Source organism: Spea bombifrons, chromosome 1 (assembly GCF_027358695.1).
Source record: "Spea bombifrons isolate aSpeBom1 chromosome 1, aSpeBom1.2.pri, whole genome shotgun sequence".
Lineage (NCBI taxonomy): Eukaryota > Metazoa > Chordata > Amphibia > Anura > Pelobatidae > Spea > Spea bombifrons.
The window spans coordinates 11,737,491-11,757,701 of record NC_071087.1 but is presented as its reverse complement, the minus strand read 5'-3'; the positions used below and the strand labels follow the sequence as shown (position 1 = coordinate 11,757,701).

Here is a 20,211-nt window from a genome sequence, read left to right as displayed (position 1 = left end):
CACAAGGGGGGCAGCTAGCCAGGTTTCAGCATGTGCTGGCTGACTTGGCATGTTGGCTGTTAGCAATCACAGTCCCATCATGCCTAGGTTCCAGCACTTACACATCCATGCTATCACACACACACTCATTCATTCATATACTAATTCATTCACATTCATTCCCTCAATCACACATTCTCATTCAAACACCCTCCCCGCCCCCTTACCTGCACTGCAGCTCCTCGATGCCTCTCACAGACTTCAGCAGAGGAAGCAGGACTGGAGCAGAGTCATATGATGTCACGTTAACTCTGCTGGGTTCTGCTTCCTCTGTGCAGTACAAAAGACCCTCCCACAGGTAAGTAGCAGGGCTCTTGTTGTAGCAGGGCTCGAGGTGCGGCCCACGTAAGATCGGTTGCCCTGGCTGCCGATCTTACGCGGGACGCACCACGTGGTCTCGCGGGCCGCATGTTGGATGCCCCTGACATATGGTGTTGGGGTGTCCGGGTTGAGCCTCACCCAGGTTCCACTAACCCTACATTTGCTCCTGTTTTCATAAGGTGTGCTTATGGGAGGCTGTGAAGGCAGAGTAACGGATGGGACAATGAGATGGACATGGGTTGGAGTGATGCGAAGGCCATTGTGGCCCAGGCATTAAGCCTGTACAGGGCCTTAATATTTCTGGCAGCCCTGTAGGTGCCACCACAAGTTGGATAGGAGAGGCCTTATGTTATGTTTTTATACTTTGCAAACGGTTTGCTACCGGAGCAACAGTATAAATAAGTATGAGGCCGTATTGGCCACAGGTCTGCCGGGCATTTACCCAATGTGCCAGATGGCCGGTCTCTGGTCATGTATAAAAAGATTGATAAAAGGAATGGTCCAGCCACCATGATGAGGAAGTCACTTTTCATATCTTCCACTAGGTTTAGTTAAATACGTAGCAAACAGTGTTGTACCGTAAACCATACCTCCTAACATTTACCATGGCCAAAAAAAGCACACTTTTTTTTGTTTTAAGGGAGTGAGATATTTATGTAACTGGTAAGGTATTTAGAAGAGGGAGTTTGCTATTTCTATCCACATTGTTGTGACTTTTTTGAGTAGAGCCACTGAATGTAGAGCTGGAGGACACGTTAAGTCCGTGACTATTCCCATTTGGGAGGTCACACTGAACACAGGCTGCTCTGGGGTACTACGATGGACCCTGCGCGACCACGTATACTGCACTCCCCAAAGGATGACTTTGCCTGCAGTCATATTATGATTAAACAGATGTACCTGACCTGATCAGAAAGAGTGTTTGTTTAAACTAACGTGAGGCCTTTAAAGTTTGATAAAAGGAAATCAGGACATCATTTTCTATATTTGACACATTCCACTAGTAATATGTGCTGAAGACAGACATTTGACGTAGTTCACGGCGCCCTGCTATCTGTGTCATACTGTGGCTTTCTGCACACGCTAATGGCTTCTTGCAATTGCTGTTATCTAATCGGTCTTCTCTATCGGCGGTTTTCGGTGATTTCTGGTTCTTCCCGTCCATTACTAAAGTCTGTGTGAAATTGTCCTTTTCTCAGAAAGCAGTAGCTGTGTGAATGTTGATCATGCTTTTATCTAGTATGACGTGTATAGCGGTGATAACTCCATTATGTTTTGCTGTATAAAGCTTAACACTCAGATATAATGTTAAAGGGGGGGTGTCGTAGTCCTTTTTGTGTCCTCGATAACTTTGCTTGGACTCTGGTGCACTTTAATCAAATCAAATCATTTACTCAATATGCAAATCAATGGATGTTTTACCTTTTCCTGTTTTAGATAGAGGAAGGACAATGAGACTTTAGTTCTCGAGGCATGCAGCGTACCGAAGTACATTCCCGGTGTACATGGTGTTCAATTGGCGTACTTGAATATACCGGAAAATAATGCTGCGCATGGGTTAGCACGCGCTAAATAGACGCTAATGTGCGTTTTAGATGACTGGGTCTGGAGTGTTCTGTCCCATCTCTCAGTCTTATGGTATTTCAGCAAATGGATTTGTGTCCATCAGGTCTCGTATTTACAGTATATGTTGTTTTAACAGACATGGCTCACTTTCCATGCGTACTGACAGCGTCCTGATTTAATTTTCATACCTAGGATCCCTAAAGCCTCAGGGTCTTTAGCCCCATCTTAGTCAATGAATGGGCAGGTTCGTAAGGTCGCACACGCTGTGTAAATGCCTTCTTATTCTACTCAGATTTAACATCTGAGCCTCCAACCTCTCCTTTTCTCGCTGGTAAACCACAGATGAAATCCCTGCTTAAACTCAAGTGACTTAATTCAGGATATGATGGTTTTCATAAGGCTTTTTATTGGAACCACAGTATAGTATTTGTCACAAGTTACCCCGGTATCCTCCTGTCCATGCTGTTGGCGATGTGCGTCCAGCACATAGGGCCTACAGGGGCATAGGCTTCCGTATAGAAACATTACGCTTTATAGAAAGCAAAAGGCGTCCTTCATAAAAAAAATTGTGACTATTTTTTTAAATCCTATTCCAGCATCTAATAGGAACTCACTGCAGTGAACTCGAGGATTCGGGGTCATGTTTGCTACAGACTGACACATTCTACCCAAAATCTCCAGAAATTCTTCCCCTAAGCGGCAGCGAAATACTTACTGGCATGTCTTAAGCATGATAAATGATTATATTATCCAACGAAGGCATTAAAAAGACGTGTCTTGTGTGATTTATTCCATTAAAATTCCATCTAAGAACAAATTTCCACAGAAAACGCAAACTCCTGGTAACACTCGATTTATGGAAGCCGGGCGGTGATTTTATGCATATTTCTCAGACGCGCCGGGCTGTAGAGCACTGGAGCCGCTTGATTATTGATGCTTCTTCTTCTTTGGTTGTTTCTCAAAAAATGCTGATTTGTTCACAGGTTGGTATATTATGCTATTATCAGTCCTTTAATCCAGGTGAGGATACGACATGCTGAGAGAGCACAGCACATGAGGACATCGCGGTACTGCAATCCTTTATTAGTCCTGGCGGTTGTCGCCTTGTTTCTACAATGACTGCAATCATCCTCATGCTTTAGAATAACGGGTCTGCCCTTTTGACTACAACTTTGGTGGAAGGCGGCCTCTCCGTTATCTGCCCCATTGGGTTGGATGTCCATGTCGGCTTTAGCATGTCAATCATTATTTTGTATCTCTATGTCATTGTCTTTGAAGTTTTTTTGTTTAGTTTTTTTTCTCCTGAATTATTTTCTGTAAACGACCTATAGCTTGTTCTTGTTCAGCGAGTGTAATTTTTTTTGGAGATGTGTTGTTAAATGTTTTGCCTTAGGGAAGCAGAGTTGGGTGATAGAGCTAGCATTATCTGACCAACTTCCTATCCTAAAGTTCTTTCCAATCTCCTTCCCCAAACCATTGCAAAGACTGCTTAAAGCAATCAACTTAATAATACAGATAAAGAGAAGATCCCGAGTGTGCTTTTTTTTTTTTTAAAGGGTGTGTGTGTATAGATGTGTGTGTGTGTGTGTGTGTATGTATATATGTATGTGTATATGTGTGTGTGTGTGTATATATATATATATATATATGTGTGTGTATATATATATATGTGTGTGTATATATATATATATATATATATATATATATATATATATATATATATATATATATATATATATACCGTATTTGCTCAATTATAAGACGAGGTTTTTTTCAGAGCAAATGCTCTAATTAGACCTCAAAAAAATGTCTGCTGGGGCCGTGCTGCTTACCGGTGGTTTGGTCCCGAGCAGCGTCTCTTCTATTAGCAGCAGGAAGCTAGCAGAGTGTCACATAATTCTGCCTCCCCCTCCTTCCTCTGGGGGCGGGGCCAGAGAAGTTGCTCGCACAGCCGGGCCCCTGCAGAAGTGTGCGAGTGGGAGATCTGCAGTTCAGGTGAGGGGGTGGGGGTTTGAGCGTGTGTGTGTATGTGTGATTAATGGAATGAATGAGTATTTAAATGTTTGTGAATGAGTGTGTGTGTGTGATAGCATGGATGTGTAAGGGGGGGTGGTAGCATGGCATAGGGAGGCTGTACTCAAACTCCTATCATCCCCAGGTTCCAGCATGTACTGGCTGCCTTGGTTTGATAGGAGTTTGATTGCTGTTAGCAGATATATATATATATATATATATATATATATATATATATATACCTCCAGAAATGCCTTTTAACCCCCTATATGCCACTCTGGGCATAAGACATTTCTGGAGGCAGAGTGGCATATAGAGGGTTAAAAGGCACATCATTGGGCAGAGTGGCAAATAAAGGGGGATTAAGGCATTTCTGGGGGCAGAGTGGCAACCTTGGGGGCAGATGTGCATAACTGGGGAGGGGCAGGTTGGCAAATAAAAGGAAATAAAAAATATATATTTTTCTCAATCATAGCTTTTATTAAATATGAAAAAATTGTTTACATTAATATTTACTAGTAAAACTTTTTTTCCTATAGGGTAGTCTTATATTCAGGCTTTTTGTTTTTTTCCTAAATTAATATTTAGATTTTGGGGGGTCGTCTTATAATCAGGGCCGTCTTATAATCGAGCAAATACGGTATATATGATGTGTGTGTGTGTGTGTGTGTGTGTGTGTATATAATATATAGTGTGTGTGTGTGTGTGTGTGTGTATATATATATATATGTATATATAATTTGAAGCCCTTGTTTCATAGATTTATAAAGCCGTAGGATTTAGGGAAGTGATTTATCTGCCGTACCATGTATTAGAATACTTAACTCGGTGTTGCATGTTGATTGATGTCTTCATTATGTGCCAGCTTGTAATTTCCACTAGAGACGTTATTGCGGTGTAGGCTCGGCACACTTTAGTATGCTTAACATCATTATCGACTGTGACACAGCTACGCTGCCTCAAGCGCGATATCCGTACTGTACCCATGCGCAGCTCGGAGGCTGCCTCGTCAGCGACTCTCGCGTGCGGAGATATTGGGAATATTTCTTCCTGTGTGCTGACAGTACAATTAGATTCAGAATGGTATTTTTGATTTTATTATTTCCTGTGTAGCTGTGAGTGATGAGTCAATATGCCGCTGACCAATGGACAGAGAACGGGTAGGAAATAATCTCCTTACTTACGATTCATGGAACATAAGAAAAACTGATGCATTGCTGAGGGTTTGGGTTTTAAAACGGTTTATTTGCCCAGAGCTTGATAAAGACGCGATGCGCCGGCGCTCCTATTAGGTTTTTTTTTTTTCCTCACTTCTTTGTCTAGAACCTTGTATTATGTTAGTATATCATTGAGTTTTGCTGACTCTCTGTTGAGTTTAATAGGCGATTTCTCTGAGCCCCTTAAACTTAAATAATACAAATAATAAAGTATCATCATCTTCATAGCAAATGTGTGAAATGCACCAGGTAGTTCGTGATCCACTACCTAAGAATAAGCTTTCATTATCTTACCAGAGAGTATTTCAGATTTCCCCCTGAGGCATTTATCCATAGAGATCAGTACAGAAAATAATCACAAACCATCGTTGTGAGCTTTTTGGGATTTGGTCAGACCTTACTTGGCCAGAATTGTTGCAGGTGAAGGTGAATCTAATTGACCTTGCCAATTGAGTATTATACTTGGGTTAGTGGAAGATATGTTAAAGTACATACAAAGGTGGACAATTAATGCAATCAGAACAGGGGACGGGAACCTGCCGGTCTCCCTCTACGAATGCGAGCTTTGAGATTGTGGCTGATCGCAGGGTGTGCCAGTCTATCGGCGAGAAGGAGAAATAATGGTATAGGATGAACTATAGAGGATCTGGGCGAAAATTAATGTCAGTCTTTCCAACCTAGTGATGAAAAATCTGCCACAGAGCCCCCCACGAACAAGCTGTCCTGCCAACCTCCCCAAACATGTGATAAGTTCTACATGTACAGTTTTAGGCTGCCACATAAACATTAGTCTGGCTTCCATGTGTCTAGCCTTAAGCGTCCTGGTTGGCGTGGTCACTGTACTTGTATAGATCCATCTGAACTAAAGTAGGGCCAGAGGGTAAAGCCCCAGGGGATTAGGTGAGATATGGCAATCGGTAAGTTTTGAGTTTCAGGCATTAACTGGCAACACCTAATATGAATCAGGAGAGGACAACCAACAATGGGTGCCAAAAATAAAAAATAAATAAAACAAATAAAAACAAGTAAAATACGGGAAGCCATCTCCTTGGTGGAAAGTTCACAGACGGGGAGACCAGAGACAGAATTCCATGGAAGTTCCCTTATGGAAGCTTACGACGTGTATTTATTTCTAAGAATGTTCTTCGTGATTGGACCATACCAACGATCACTACTGCAATGGGATATCTTATTTAAACACTGCACCTGACTGCTGCATGCTGTAGAAAAATAACTCATTCCTTTGTCTCTGGCAATTGTATTCGTTTACTTGTTTATAAACAGACATGAATTAACAAGGGATTATTTTTATTCTAGCACTTTTTAATGTGCATTTTAATTGCTTCATATGTGCATTCTAAATGTATGTTGCGTATTTCATCTTGTCTGCCTTTAGGATAATGTTTTGAACGTAATAAACCAGATAATGGAGGAATGTATTCAGCATGAGCGGGCAAACCGAGATTTTTGTGTGAAGTTTCCAGAAGAAATTCGCCACGATAACCTGGCAGGACAGCTTTGGTTTGGAGCAGAGGTGAGATATGCAATTAGAATATTTCGCTTTCAATTCCTGTCGGTTTTACCCAAGTTCTATCTCTGCTGTGAAGGTTGTCTTGCGTAATTTTCATCAAATTGATTTCCGCTTTATGTATATTATTCTTCTGTAGGATTGTCTTAGTTGCGTTATTTGTTTGCATACAAATATAGGAATTTGTATGAGAAACAAATTAAAACCAGTTAAATCATTCATTTATAATTTCCTTTCTTTATAGTGAAAACAGAATGCATGTTTAGCTAACCTGTAGGCTGCGTGTTAATTATTGAAGTTGTGGTTGCTGTATTATCTTATTGCCATATGGAGTTTATTTGTTTCACAATCAACAGAAAAACCTTTTCCTAAGGCAAACTGGAGGGATCAGATTTGGCAAAAGTGGCAAATGGGCCAGGATTTAGGAGTGAAGGTGTGACAGGGCCAGGCTAGCCGGCTCATATGTTCATGTTCAGTTTAGCCGGGTCATTGTAACATCACTTGGATACGTATGAGAGGTCCCTAAAACAATCCCTGTCCATATCGCACAGATAAAAGGGCTAGCTCTACACATTAAAAGTACCGTATTTGCTCAATTATAAGACGAGGTTTTTTTCAGAGCAAATGCTCTGAAAAATACCCCTCGTCTTATAATCGAGGTCGTCTTGTGATCAGACCTCAAAATGTCCGCTGAGGCCATGCTACTTACCGGGCTTTGGTCACGAGCAGCAGGAGAACAAGAAGCTAGCAGCGTGTCACATAACTCTGCCTCCCCCCTCCTTCCCCTGGGGGCGGGGCCAGAGAAGTTGCTCGCACAGCAGGGCCCCTGCAGAAGTCTTCGAGTGGGAGATCTGCAGTTCAGGTAAGGGGGTGGGGGAGGGTTTTTGTGATTAATGTGTGAAGTATGTGTGATTAATGGAATGAGTGAGTATTTAAATGTTTGTGAATGAGTGTGTGTTAGTATGGATGTGTAAGGGTGGTGGTAGCTTGGCATAGGGAGGCTGTACTCACACTCCTATCATCCTCAGGTTCCAGCATGTACTGGCTGCCTTGGCTTGATAGGAGTGTGATTGCTGTTAGCAGTTTATAAATATATATAACTCCAGAAATGCCTTTTAACCCCCTATATGCCACTCTGGCATATAGGGGATTAAAAGGCATATCATGGGGCAGAGTGGCATATAGGAGGGTATAAGACATTTCTGGAGGCAGAGTGGCATATAGAGGGTTAAAAGGCACATCATGGGGCAGAGTGACAAATAGGGGGTATAAGCCATTTCTGGGGGCAGAGTGGCAACCCTGGGGGCAGATGTGCATAACTGGGGGGGCAGGTTGGCAAATAAAAGGAAATAAAAAAATATATATTTTTCTCAATCATAGCTTTTATTAAATATGAAAATATTGTTTACATGAATTAATATTTACTAGTAAAACTTTTTTTCCTATAGGGTAGTCTTATATTCAGGCTTTTTGTTTTTTTCCTAAATTAATATTTAGATTTTGGGGGGTCGTCTTATAATCAGGGTCGTCTTATAATCGAGCAAATACGGTATATCCCCCTTCCCCCTGTTTACTACCCTCAAAAACCTATTTACTGCCCCCAAAGCCACAACTATTAAGAAATATTACCCTACAGTGTACTATGTAAGGGATGGATGTGGCCATCTATAACCGGAAAAAAATATGTATGTGTGGGGTTATGTCTAATCAGGGAATGTTGCCGAACATCAATGGGATCGTTGCTCGACAGGAGAACCTAAAGTGTAGAAAAAAATTTTGATAACTGAAAATTTGTTTAATTAATTTTTTTACATACTAACACTCACTATTATTATTTTCATGTTTCTATGTCTCCAAAATAAAGCCTTATTTGTTCTGAAATAAAGGATGTGTAGTTTTGTGTGGGTACATTAAACGCAGAAAAGGTGAATCTTAATTAAACCCACATATGGTGGTTTAGTTAAAACAGATTGTGTTTGTTCGTTATTGCAACTTAGATGAAGGTCAGACTATATTTTAAGTCAGAGTTTATACATGAATGCTGGTAATTCCAAAGGTTCACTTACTTTTTCTTGCCACTGTATCTATTCATATAGATCTTTGGGTCGACGAAAGATATCCTCAGTAAAATGATGCAAATGTTAATACATGAAATAAATTATTTGTAAGCAGCATCTCATTCCAAAAAAATATACCCAACAATTTAGTATGGTATAATGTACCAGTGATAGATATATTTTTTTTATTTAGTACAGAAACCATTCATTTCGGAGCAAGTGTTTATTCCCTGACAGTTCTTATAAATTTAAATGACGTCTAATGCGGGTCACAGAATTATAGCACTTTAAGTTTTGGATGTGGATTTACCGCTAAGCAATGAAAATAGGGAGGGGAAAGTATTTTTTAGTTTTGTTTCGGGAATTTAAAATGTTGAAATATTGTTTAACAGGTTGAGTGCCAGGTAAGCGGCTCACACAGCAAATGAGCCATTTTGGCCCTCGGGCATATTAAAATTGTGATTTATAAATTGCTTGCTGCTGTTGCTAGTAATCGGACCCAGACTGGCCATCTAGCACACACTGGGCAAATGCCCGATGGGCTGCCGGCGACAGCACCCTATACTCACCAGATCGGGGGCTACAATGTGCGGACGCCAACTGGAAATGCCTGCGTAACTTGCGGCTGCCCATATCCAGCCGGGCTAACATCATTAGCCACCAGCCTTAAAGTGCTAGGGTCACGTTGTGGTCCCCAGTGGGGCCCTGCTAGTAGATTTTTATAACACTTTTTATACAAGATAGGGATATATTTCCCATAATCCACCACAGCAACATTTCCCCGTGCGTTCCTGTGTGTGGTCTGATCATGCGTGGCACTTTATGAGTATCCTACACCCATTTCTCAATATTTTCATTCAGGCGATGCCCTTCCTGCAACACCTCTACACCGTTCATAGGCAATGACAGCCTACGGTAGTCGTCATACTTTATAGCCATAAATATAGCCTCGATTATGCTATGAATCTACTCACAGCTGAAATGACTTGTCACCCGTTAGGATAGATAAGCGTGACAATGTAACCATACCTAGGATTTTAGATATAAATTCTTTGTAGGCACTTAATGTTACCAGCCTTGTGACATTAAAATGAAATCTCCAAGACGTATCTTTATTTCTGTGAATTGCATCAGTTCTTCCATGAGGAAGTCTTAGGGGGTCACTATTATGATTAGAACTGGTTTTCTTTACTTCTTTCTATACATGAGAGAAATTTAACAAAATTGACTTTTTTTTTTTTTTTTTTTACATGATGCCCCTTTTATTGCACTTTGTATACATGCATCTCTCAAGCAAATGAGAATATATATACGTTTTGGTCCCTAGAAGAAAGGGAACAAACTAGAATGATGAAACTGTAGACATTTTATATATAAAGCACCTGGCTGATACTAACTTAATAACAAACTCTTACAACCGATGGCTGTTCCCGCAGTGTCTGGCTGCTGGCTCGATTATAATGAATCGTGAAATAGAAAGCATGGCCATGAGACCTCTGGCGAAAGACTTAACCAAAAGCCTTGAAGAAGTTCGAAATATCATCCGTGACCAGGCCCTCAGGGATCTCAACATGTACACAGAGAAAATGAAAGAATCCCTCAGACATTTCGATGTTCTGTTTGCAGAGTTTGAATTAAGGTAACATCCTCATTGTCGAAAAGATATGTTTATGAATTTCTGTTGCCATATTTGTAGATTTAATGGCGCCCACTAATTGAAGCGGGAGAAACCTCGAGAAAGACATAGAGATAATCATATGTTGTCGGTTTTAACTTGGACCCAATATATAGTTGGGGTAGATTGGGGGAGGTAATTCTCTGTGGGACTGCCTTTTACTTTACTAGAAAGCAACTTATCTTCTCTCAATAGGAAGTAGAGAGTCCAAGTTAAATCTAGAAGAGAGGTTCCCAAACTTATTTGGCTTATCCCCCCTTTTTGAGAAAAAAAAGAATACTCAGCGCCCCCTGCAAATCTATCTTCTTTAACCGAACAGACAGACAAATTGGCGTTCTTTTATGAACATGAAAGGGTTCAGCCCCTTGGCATTTTTCCTATTTTGTTACATTACCACCTGGAATTAAAATTAATTTTTATTTGTAGTTTAAATACACAAAATATTCCAAATAGGAAAAGTGCGTGCATATGTGTTCATCCCCTTTGCTATGATGCCCCTAAATATGAGCTGGTGGAACCAATTAAACATAATTCACATACTTAGGTTGTGCAGAGGGACTTTAACTAAGTGTCACGTGATCTCTCACATGATCTCTCACATGATCTCATTATATATATATATATATACACCTGTTCTGAAAGGCCCCAGAGTCTGGGGCACCACCAGGCAAGTGGCACCATGGAGACCAATTTGCTTTCCAGACAGGTCAGGGACAAAGTTGTGGAGAAGTACAGATCATGGTTGGGTTATAAAAAATATCAGAATCCCACGGAGCAACATTAAATGCAAACAATCCCACAAACCTTCTAAGAGAAGGCATCCCACCAAAACTCACGGGCCAGGCAGAGAGGGCATTAATCAGCGAGGCAACAAAGAGACCAAAGATAACTTGCTGCAAAGCTCCACAGCGGAGATTGGAGTATCTGTCCATAGGACATAGCACGTTTTTTTTCTTATTTCTTGTTTGTTTCACAATTAAAAACATTTTGAATCTTCAAAGTGGTCGACATGTCTACATCAATTGACACAAACCTCCAACAAAATAGGAAAAGTTCCAAGGGCGCCGTAGTGCCAGGGAAAGGCACCTAGGTCATACAACATAGTAAGAAAAGATACTGTAAATCATCCATAGTAACATTCGCATTACACTCAGATAATTACCGTATATTCCGGCGTATAAGACGACTTTTTAACCCCCAAAAATCTTCTTAAAAGTGGGGGGTCGTCTTATACGCCGGGTACTTACCAAGCCGGAGGTTCCCACGAAGCCACCAATCTCTCTAATCACTACGCGCCGGCTATTGATGCCGAGCACAGGGATGCCGTCATGTCCCGGCGCCCGGCATCAATTGCCGGCGCGTAGTGATGAGGGAGCAGGGAAGCCCGAGGTCTGGCACTTCAGACCTCGGCTTCCCTGCTCTCTAATCACTAGGCGCCGGCTATTGATGTCGAGCGCAGGGATGACGTCATGTCCCGGCGCCCGGCATCAGTAGCCGGCGCGTAGTGATTAGAGAGCAGGGAAGCCGAGGTCTGAAGTGCCAGACATCGGGCTCCCACAACTGGATGGACGAAAGAAGACAGAAGATAAGGTAAGAGATGGGGAGAAAGGGAGAAAGGGGGGAGAAATATATGTATATATGTGTATATATATATATATATATATATATATATATATATATATATATATATATACACACACACACACACTGGTGTGTGTGTGTGTATATATATATATATATATATATATATATATATATATATATATATATATATACACATACATACATACATATATAAATATATACATACGTGTGTGTGTGTATATATATATACATATACATGTGTGTGTAAAGGCAGGGGTGTGTGGTGAGGGCAGTGTATAAATGTGTATGTATGGACAGGCATATGTGTAGATATATATATATTATATATGTGTGTGTGTGTGTGTAAGGGCAGTGCATGTATGTATATGTCAGCAAATCAACCAGCAAATCACCGGTAAGGTACATCGCTTGCCGTGATTGGCTGGTTGTTGTACGCTGGGTAGAGGGGTAGTCTTATCCGGCGAGTATAGTCCAAACTCTATATTTGGACTGTAAAAGTTGGGGGTCGTCTTATACGCCCAGTCGTCTTATACGCCGGAATATACGGTAACATAGCCAAGGATGATGATAAAATAAAAAACATGAATAACATTAAAAATGATGCTAATGAGAACGATGAACCTGGATGGCTGCTGTCAGATTATTAATGTTCATTCTTAAATCACAGCGATGAGCAGTCGGTTTCTTTTTTTTTTAGTTAACAGATTTGTGACCGCACTGGACCCACATTCCACTAAATATGAAGGAAATGCAACTAAAACGTTTGCGCTGTAGCCCATACTCTAGGATAAAGTGTAGGCATCTGCTTTTGCAGCCAGAAGTGTTGGTTGCGATCTTTGAATTTAAATTTAAATTCCTCATTTTGTTGCTGGACTTCCGAACAATACGCAACCCGCTCGCTTACCACCCCTTACTTGTAAAGACCTGTCATCACACTTGACCACTGATCGGTTACAGCTTGCGTTTTGTGTGTTTATTTGGCATATTCCAAAAACATTTTCAAATCAGCCACCCTATCACCCCATTTCAGTTCAGACCTCTCGCTCAGGGGATATTAGATAAAGAACAGCCTCCCAGCAGAAGTGGTAGAGGTTAACACAGGAAGACATGCATGGGATAGGCTTGTGGCTATTCTGAATCTAAGAGTAGACCAAAGACAGATTTAATACCGGAAGAGCTCGGCAGACTAAATGGCTGAATGATTCTTATCGCTTGTCTTACTCCGGCTGAAGTGACAATGGTTAATTTTATGTAATGAGGCAGTTTGATCCTGTAAGATCTTGTGTCCCAGCACAGAACATCACAGCTTTTCCTTGTGTGTCTAGTAATAGGAAAACCCACAACGTGTCTGATTGTTTGTACTTGTTTCCTCAGCTATGTTTCAGCCATGGTACCAGTAAAATCTCCGAAGGAGTACTATGTACAGCAGGAGGTTATTGTACTGTTCTGTGAAACTGTAGAAAGGTAAGCTTGTCGCTCAACCATTAAGAAATGATTGGTAAACGGGTTTCATTAAGCCATTTTGTAGAACTTTCGTCTGTGATTCTGTAAAGTATTAGTATCGGTTCCTCGGCAGCTCTGATGGTAACAGTGCAGCAATCCGTTCTTCCCGTCACTTTCCTGACCATAAAATTAAATAAGTATATTGGATATGACATCATTTTTAGTGCTTTCATGCAGTATGTGATGCAATGTGAGGACATTGATGGAGATACATCGCCATGTTTTCTGACACGGGATCGCAGCTGATTGCCCCCTCCAGAGCTCACATGTAGAATCACTGATTTAGTAAGCTCTGTGGGGTGAAGTCAGACCTTTCCATGGCGCTGCTCTCCTGAGTTAGGTACTCGAAATGCAGCAGACCAGATTCTTCTTACTCCTCTTATAATAAATTCAGCCAACGAATTGTGCTGCATTACGCAGTCCAGGGGTTTAACCTTTCCTTTCAGTGAATAAAGCTGTTAACTAAAATTTCCCTTTGTGACAATGAAAGTAATTACCGGAATCACTGCCCGCAGTAAGGTGATTATCATAAGCTGCCGAAAAACCAGTTTGACCGACAGGTCATAAAATTGGTTTCAGAAAAGGCAAACTTTTTTGTGTGCATTGTAATTGAATTATATTCAGCATCAAATCTTATTAAACGGCCCACTCCTTTATGATTTACATGGAAGTATAGTGTCTTTTATAAAGTACAATGTGGTGCAGTCTTATTAAGCGTGGACATGCAGTATGTAGCTGGAAAGGTGTCCTTTGTATTTTAGTCCAGTACAGTTTCAAACCCTCTCTCATGTTTGCTTAATAATATAAAGTCCTGTCCTTCTGTATAGAATTTATCTAAATCGCATTAATCCACAGTTTTACTAAAATCCACACGGAGCCATGTTTTAAATTCAAAGGGGTCTCGGATGAGAAGTTTAAGGTGGGCAGCCCTTACTAATAGACGTCATTTCAGTGGGGTTTATAATCACACTTGGCCTTGTACACCAAGACCCCTTGGGCCATTATGCTATGTAGTTGTTAATGTTATGTTAAGAGTGCAAGCTCTTTAGACCACGGTTGAAAGCTCTTTTCTGGTTCTGGATACATAAAACACTGATCCAAGACGCATCCAACAAGGTCAGTAGAAAGTAAGTGGCGTCTGTAGACCTCACCGTTGGTTGTGCTATTCAGAGAATGGTTTTGTCCCCTCGCAGGCGTTCTCTTTTACTTTGTACACCAGCACTTATCTGGATAAGGAGTTACTCGGCTACCAAAGCCCATGTTTTTCAGCACTATTCTATTCATATGTTTTATCGGATTTGTGGGTACCGCGCATGCTGATGTATTCCTAATGTGCTTCCTCCATACATTCCGAACAGAGCCTTACAGCAAGGATACCTCACGCAAGATATGATAGACGATTATGAACCAGCATTAATGTTTACAATCCCCAGGCTAGCCATCGTGTGGTAAGCATTGTTTCCTTTATCTGATTTTTATTTACGATACAAATCTTTTACCGTAGCAAGAAAGAATGAAGTATACTCATTCCATGCCGTGATTATTATTGACGATTGCAATGGGCTATATTAGCGAATGTTAAAAATAAGTGGGAAAGAGAATTCATCTGGAAATTCAACAAATTGTTCTTGGATACAAACTCAAATATTCAGCAACCAAAGTCCATAAGTCAGTAAACGTCTGTCTGGGTGTTCAGTTATGAATATACATTGTGTTTTCCTTCTTCTTCTAACAGTGGACTTGTTGTTTACTCTGAAGGACCACTTAACCTCGATCGCAAACCAGAAGACATGTCTGAACTTTTTCGGCCTTTCCACACATTGTTAAGAAAAATCAGGTAATTTTTGGAAGCGTTTGTACTGAGATTTCGGTCACATAAAATGTTAATATTCAGATCAGTTGGCCAAGCATGTCGGTTCTAGGGTCCATTTACCAAAGTTTGGGTTGTTGATTGAATAACAGAAGTGACCTGGCTGACTTGAGTTCAAATTATTCAAAAGGATTTAACTCTTTTAACGTGAAGAAACTCTAATTTCAACAATTGAAACAATAAGTTTATCTCAGTTTGGATTTGACTGCTATTGAGTTGGTCAGTCTGTTTGGCCGTGTCGTCAGTCTGTTTGGCCGTGTCGTCAGTCTGTTTGGTCGTGTCGTCAGTCTGTTTGGTCGTGTCGTCAGTCTGTTTGGTCGTGTCGTCAGTCTGTTTGGTCGTGTCGTCAGTCTGTTTGGTCGTGTCGTCAGTCTGTTTGGCCGTGTCGTCAGTCTGTTTGGCCGTGTCGTCAGTCTGTTTGGCCGTGTCGTCAGTCTGTTTGGTCGTGTCGTCAGTCTGTTTGGTCGTGTCGTCAGTCTGTTTGGTCGTGTCGTCAGTCTGTTTGGTCGTGTCGTCAGTCTGTTTGGTCGTGTCGTCAGTCTGTTTGGTCATGTCATCAGTCTGTTTGGCAGTGTCGTCAGTCTGTTTGGCCATGTCGTCAGTCTGTTTGGTCATGTCGTCAGTCTGTTTGGTCATGTCGTCAGTCTGTCCGGTGGGTGGGCATCGAAGCTGTTGGTTGTGTTAGTTGTCTCAGGTTCTGTGAGCTTTGTTTATATTAGTAGAGAACTCAGTGGTAAGTTATGTTGCTTCTGAATACACAAGTCACTGTGTTTTCTTTTACAACTTAACTTTGGGATCTGTTGATGTCAGAAATGTTTTTGTTATAGAATTTTGGCCCAGAGCTTTCTGGACGTACAATAAAATCTGGTAGGAACAGACTCCATGATTATGGTTTCCGGCGTCGAAGTTTATTTATTATCAAGATCTGGTGGACTGAGGTCAGCATCCCGGGTACGGGCATGGGGCACTCGGTAGAAGGATCTGCGTCAGGGCTGTGAGCGCTGCTCGACTTTTCCATGCTAAGGTCAACAGCTTTTATCTTCTTGTGGAGTTGTTGTTTGCTTAGGGCATATTTGGGGGCAGAGTGGCTTATAAGGGGTATAAGGCATATTTTGGGGGTAGAGGGGCATATCTGTGGATGGCAGTGACATATAAGGGGTATAAGGCATATCTGGGGTATAAGACATATCAGGGGGCACAGTGGCAAATTAGGGGTATAATGCATATTTGGGGGCAGAGGAACATATCTGGGGTATAAGACATATCAGGGGGCACAGTGGCATATTTGGGGGGCAGATGGACATATCTGGGGTATAAGGCATATTTAGTGGGCATAGGGGGGATATAGGTGGGTATAAGGCATATCAGAGGGATAAAAAGCATATCAGGGGGGTTTAAGGCATATCAGGGGGGTTTAAGTATATCAGAGGGCACAGTGGCATATCTGGAGGGGACGCAGTGGCATATCTGGGTAGTATAAGCATATCAGAGGGCACTATGGCGTATGGGATTATAAGGCATATCAGGGGGTATAAGGCATATCTGGGGTATAGGGCATACAGGGGGTATAAGGCATATCTGGAAGGCAATTTGGTAAGCCTGGGCTCAGATGTGCATAACTGGGGGGGAATAGGTTGGGAAATAAAAACAAGAAATGCATTTTTCTCAAAGTTTTTTTTTTTATTCTGCTGTTTGTTTTTAACATCCAGTTATTTTAATTAGGGCTGCAACAACTAATCGATAAAATCGATAATAATCGATAATGAAATTTGTTGGCAACGAATTTCATTATCGATTAGTTGAATCGATTATTATCGATTATAAAATGAGGGTTTTTTCAGAGCAAACGCTCTGAAAAATCCCCCTCATTATATAATCCGTTTAGTCTGACTCACCGTCTCACAGCAGCAGCTCCTACTTACTCCCCCTCCCTGTAATCACTGTGACAACTGGCCCCGCCCCTTCCTTCTCCAGGCCAGAACCACATGGCTGTGACACTCATCTAACTGTAAGTATATGTATATATATATATATATATATATATATATATATATATATATATTGTGATCCTGCACCCACACAGGGTACTAAACAGCACGGTCCTCTAGGGTATTAACGCCACATCTCAATTAGGTAATCACCCACGATTTATTTGTAGTCCACGTATGAAGACATTTACAGGATTACATAGAACATAAATTCTCTACAAACAAAAGCCTAGCTCGTCTGAGCGCTTACTAACATATAACTCCCCTCACTACACAGGGTCTAAAACTAAACAAAACGTAATCCCACCAACCTTTTTTGATGGTCTCTCTTGTGCAAAGCAAGCCCTGCTGCTTCCAAACCAAACTCTCTCTCTTCTGTCCAACAGGTCAGGTTATATTGCAGCCAGTGCAGCTAATTACCTGCAGCTGACCAGTGCATTGGAGTCAGCTTAAACTCCTGGCCTGGATCCTGGGTCAGTCCGGGTGCATGTAAACTGCGGGGCGGAGCACCAGCCTGCCCTATATGTCATAGAAAACCCTGCAAAATCGAGGGGGAATGTATACCCCTTCCACAACAACACCCCGCACCTTGTTACAATATATATATATGTGTGTGTGTGTGTGTGTGTGTATATGTATGTAATATATATATATATATATATATTTGGGCTACTGAAAGTTAGGGGAGGTGGGGGTTAATTTAGGGGCAGTTATGGTTAGTGGGGTGTTTAGGGTTAATTTAGGGGCAGTTATGTTAATAGGGTGTTTAGGGTTAATTTAGGAGCAGCTGTGGTTAATGGGGTGTTTGGGGTTAATTTGAGGCAGTTGTTGTTAATGGTGTGTTTAGGGTTAATTTAGGGGATGCTGTGGTTGATGGGGTCTTTAGGGTTAATTTAGGGGATGCTGTGGTTAAGGGGGTGTTAAGGGTTAATTTAGGGGCAGTTATGGTTAATGGGTAGTTTAGGGTTAATTTAGGGGAATCTAAATCCTGGGGGCAGTGAAGTGACATATCTGGGGGTATAAGGCATATACAGTATATAAGGCATATGTGGGGAGGGCAGTGTGGCATGTCTGGGGAGGACGGAGTGGTGTATCAGGGTGTATAAGGCATATCTCGGGGTAGAGTGGCATATCTGGGGGTAGAGAAGTGGCATGTCTGGGAGGCAGGGTGGCATGTCTGGGGAGGATGGAGTGGGGTATCAGGGGATATAAGGCGTATCAGGCACAGTGGCAGATGTGGGAGGCAGCGTGGAGTGGCAGATGTGGGAGGCAGCGTGGAGTGGCAGATGTGGGAGGCAGCGTGGAGTGGCAGATGTGGGAGGCAGCGTGGTGTGGTATATGTGGGAGGCAGCGTGGAGTGCTGTGGTAGGCAGCGTGGCATATGTGGGGGGGGCAGCATGGCATGTCCGGGAGGCAGCGTAGCAAGCCTGGGCTCAAATGTGCATATATTGGGGGGCTGGTTGGGAAATAAAGACAAGAAATGTATTATCAAAGTTTTTTTATTCTGCTGTTTGTATTTAACATCATTTGTTTAGTAAATTATTTTAAATAAATGAAAAATTTACATTCATTTTTTTTATCCGATTAATCGAAAAAATAATCGGCCAACTAATCGATTATTAAAATAATCGTTAGTTGCAGCCCTAATTTTAATTAAAAATAAATCGTTACAGCCCTCAGCAATTGATGTCCTTTAGAAGTCGTGGCTACTACAGAGGTGGCTTATCAGTTATTTCCCGGCGTTCGTACTGGTTAGCCTTAGCTGAGAATGGGTAGGAGTTTTTTGATTGTTGAAATGTTGGCTACCCACGCTGTAACCTTCCACTCCACGCTGCAGACAGATGTTCTGCCTTTGACTTTGTCCTTTGTGGTCTTGGAATGAAGTTGTTTTCCTGTTGATACCACAAGGAAGACAGCCCTCAGTGTGCATTTACTCTAATACTTAAATCTGTGGCATGGTCTCTGTACAGGAATAGCTAGGTATTAGATTCACCATGGTACATTAACCTCAGAAACTCCTTCATTTCTTAACTGTGAATCAGCGCTGCATTGAATCTAATCCTGCCAAGCTGTCTTTCCAGAATCATTAAGTCTGAGTGTCCTATGGAGCTTTTATATATATATATATACCGTATTTGCTCAATTATAAGATGACCCCCCAAAATCTGAATATTTAGGAAAAAAGAAAAAGCCTGATTATAAGACGACCCTATAGGAAAAAAGTTTTACCAGTAAATATTAATTCATGTAAACTGTTTCATATTTAATAAAAGCCATGATTGAGAAATATATATTTTTTTATTTCCTTTTATTTGCCAACCTGCCCCAGAAATGCCTTATACCCTCCTATATGCCACTCTGCCCCATGATATGCCTTTTAACCCCCTATATGCCATTCTGCCTCCAGAAATGCCTTATACCCCTATATACCCACTCAGACACACTTCTAAACCAAGACACACACTCAGGCTACTAAGGCGCTTCACTCACTGCGATGCCTGAGCAGGCCCTTATTGCCGCTCCCATGGGATTACGCAATGACTCTGTGTGACCCCTCTAGGCCCCGCCTCCACCAGAACATTAAAGAGGTAAGCCTACTGGATTCGCCGATGACTTTGGGACAGCACAGTGCTGCCGGGGTCCAATGGACGGGCCAGTCTTGCTTCTGGAGCACCATCTTTCACAGAAAGATCAATGATCTCCCCAACTGGCTCTGCTTCCCTGGCAGTGGACGGGCTATCCTGACGCGGAGGAGGCGCCCCCCATGCTGAGTGCACGCTTGGCCAGGAAAGGTACGCGCGCAGACAACCTCTGCTGCTGCCACGCTTG

The 20,211-nt window shown here is 41.8% G+C and overlaps 1 protein-coding gene across 2 annotated transcripts in view; it reads left to right on the top strand.

The window, feature by feature from the left end:
• Nucleotides 1-20,211, top strand: part of ZFYVE28 (zinc finger FYVE-type containing 28) — a 101,631-nt gene that overhangs the window by 61,414 nt on the left and 20,006 nt on the right. For both annotated transcript variants that reach the window (XM_053458206.1, XM_053458205.1), the window contains exons 3-7: nucleotides 6,553-6,690; nucleotides 10,178-10,380; nucleotides 13,396-13,485; nucleotides 14,883-14,972; nucleotides 15,260-15,361. In XM_053458206.1, coding sequence (XP_053314181.1) covers nucleotides 6,553-6,690; nucleotides 10,178-10,380; nucleotides 13,396-13,485; nucleotides 14,883-14,972; nucleotides 15,260-15,361 — 623 coding nt within the window. The remainder of the gene's footprint in view (nucleotides 1-6,552; nucleotides 6,691-10,177; nucleotides 10,381-13,395; nucleotides 13,486-14,882; nucleotides 14,973-15,259; nucleotides 15,362-20,211) is intronic.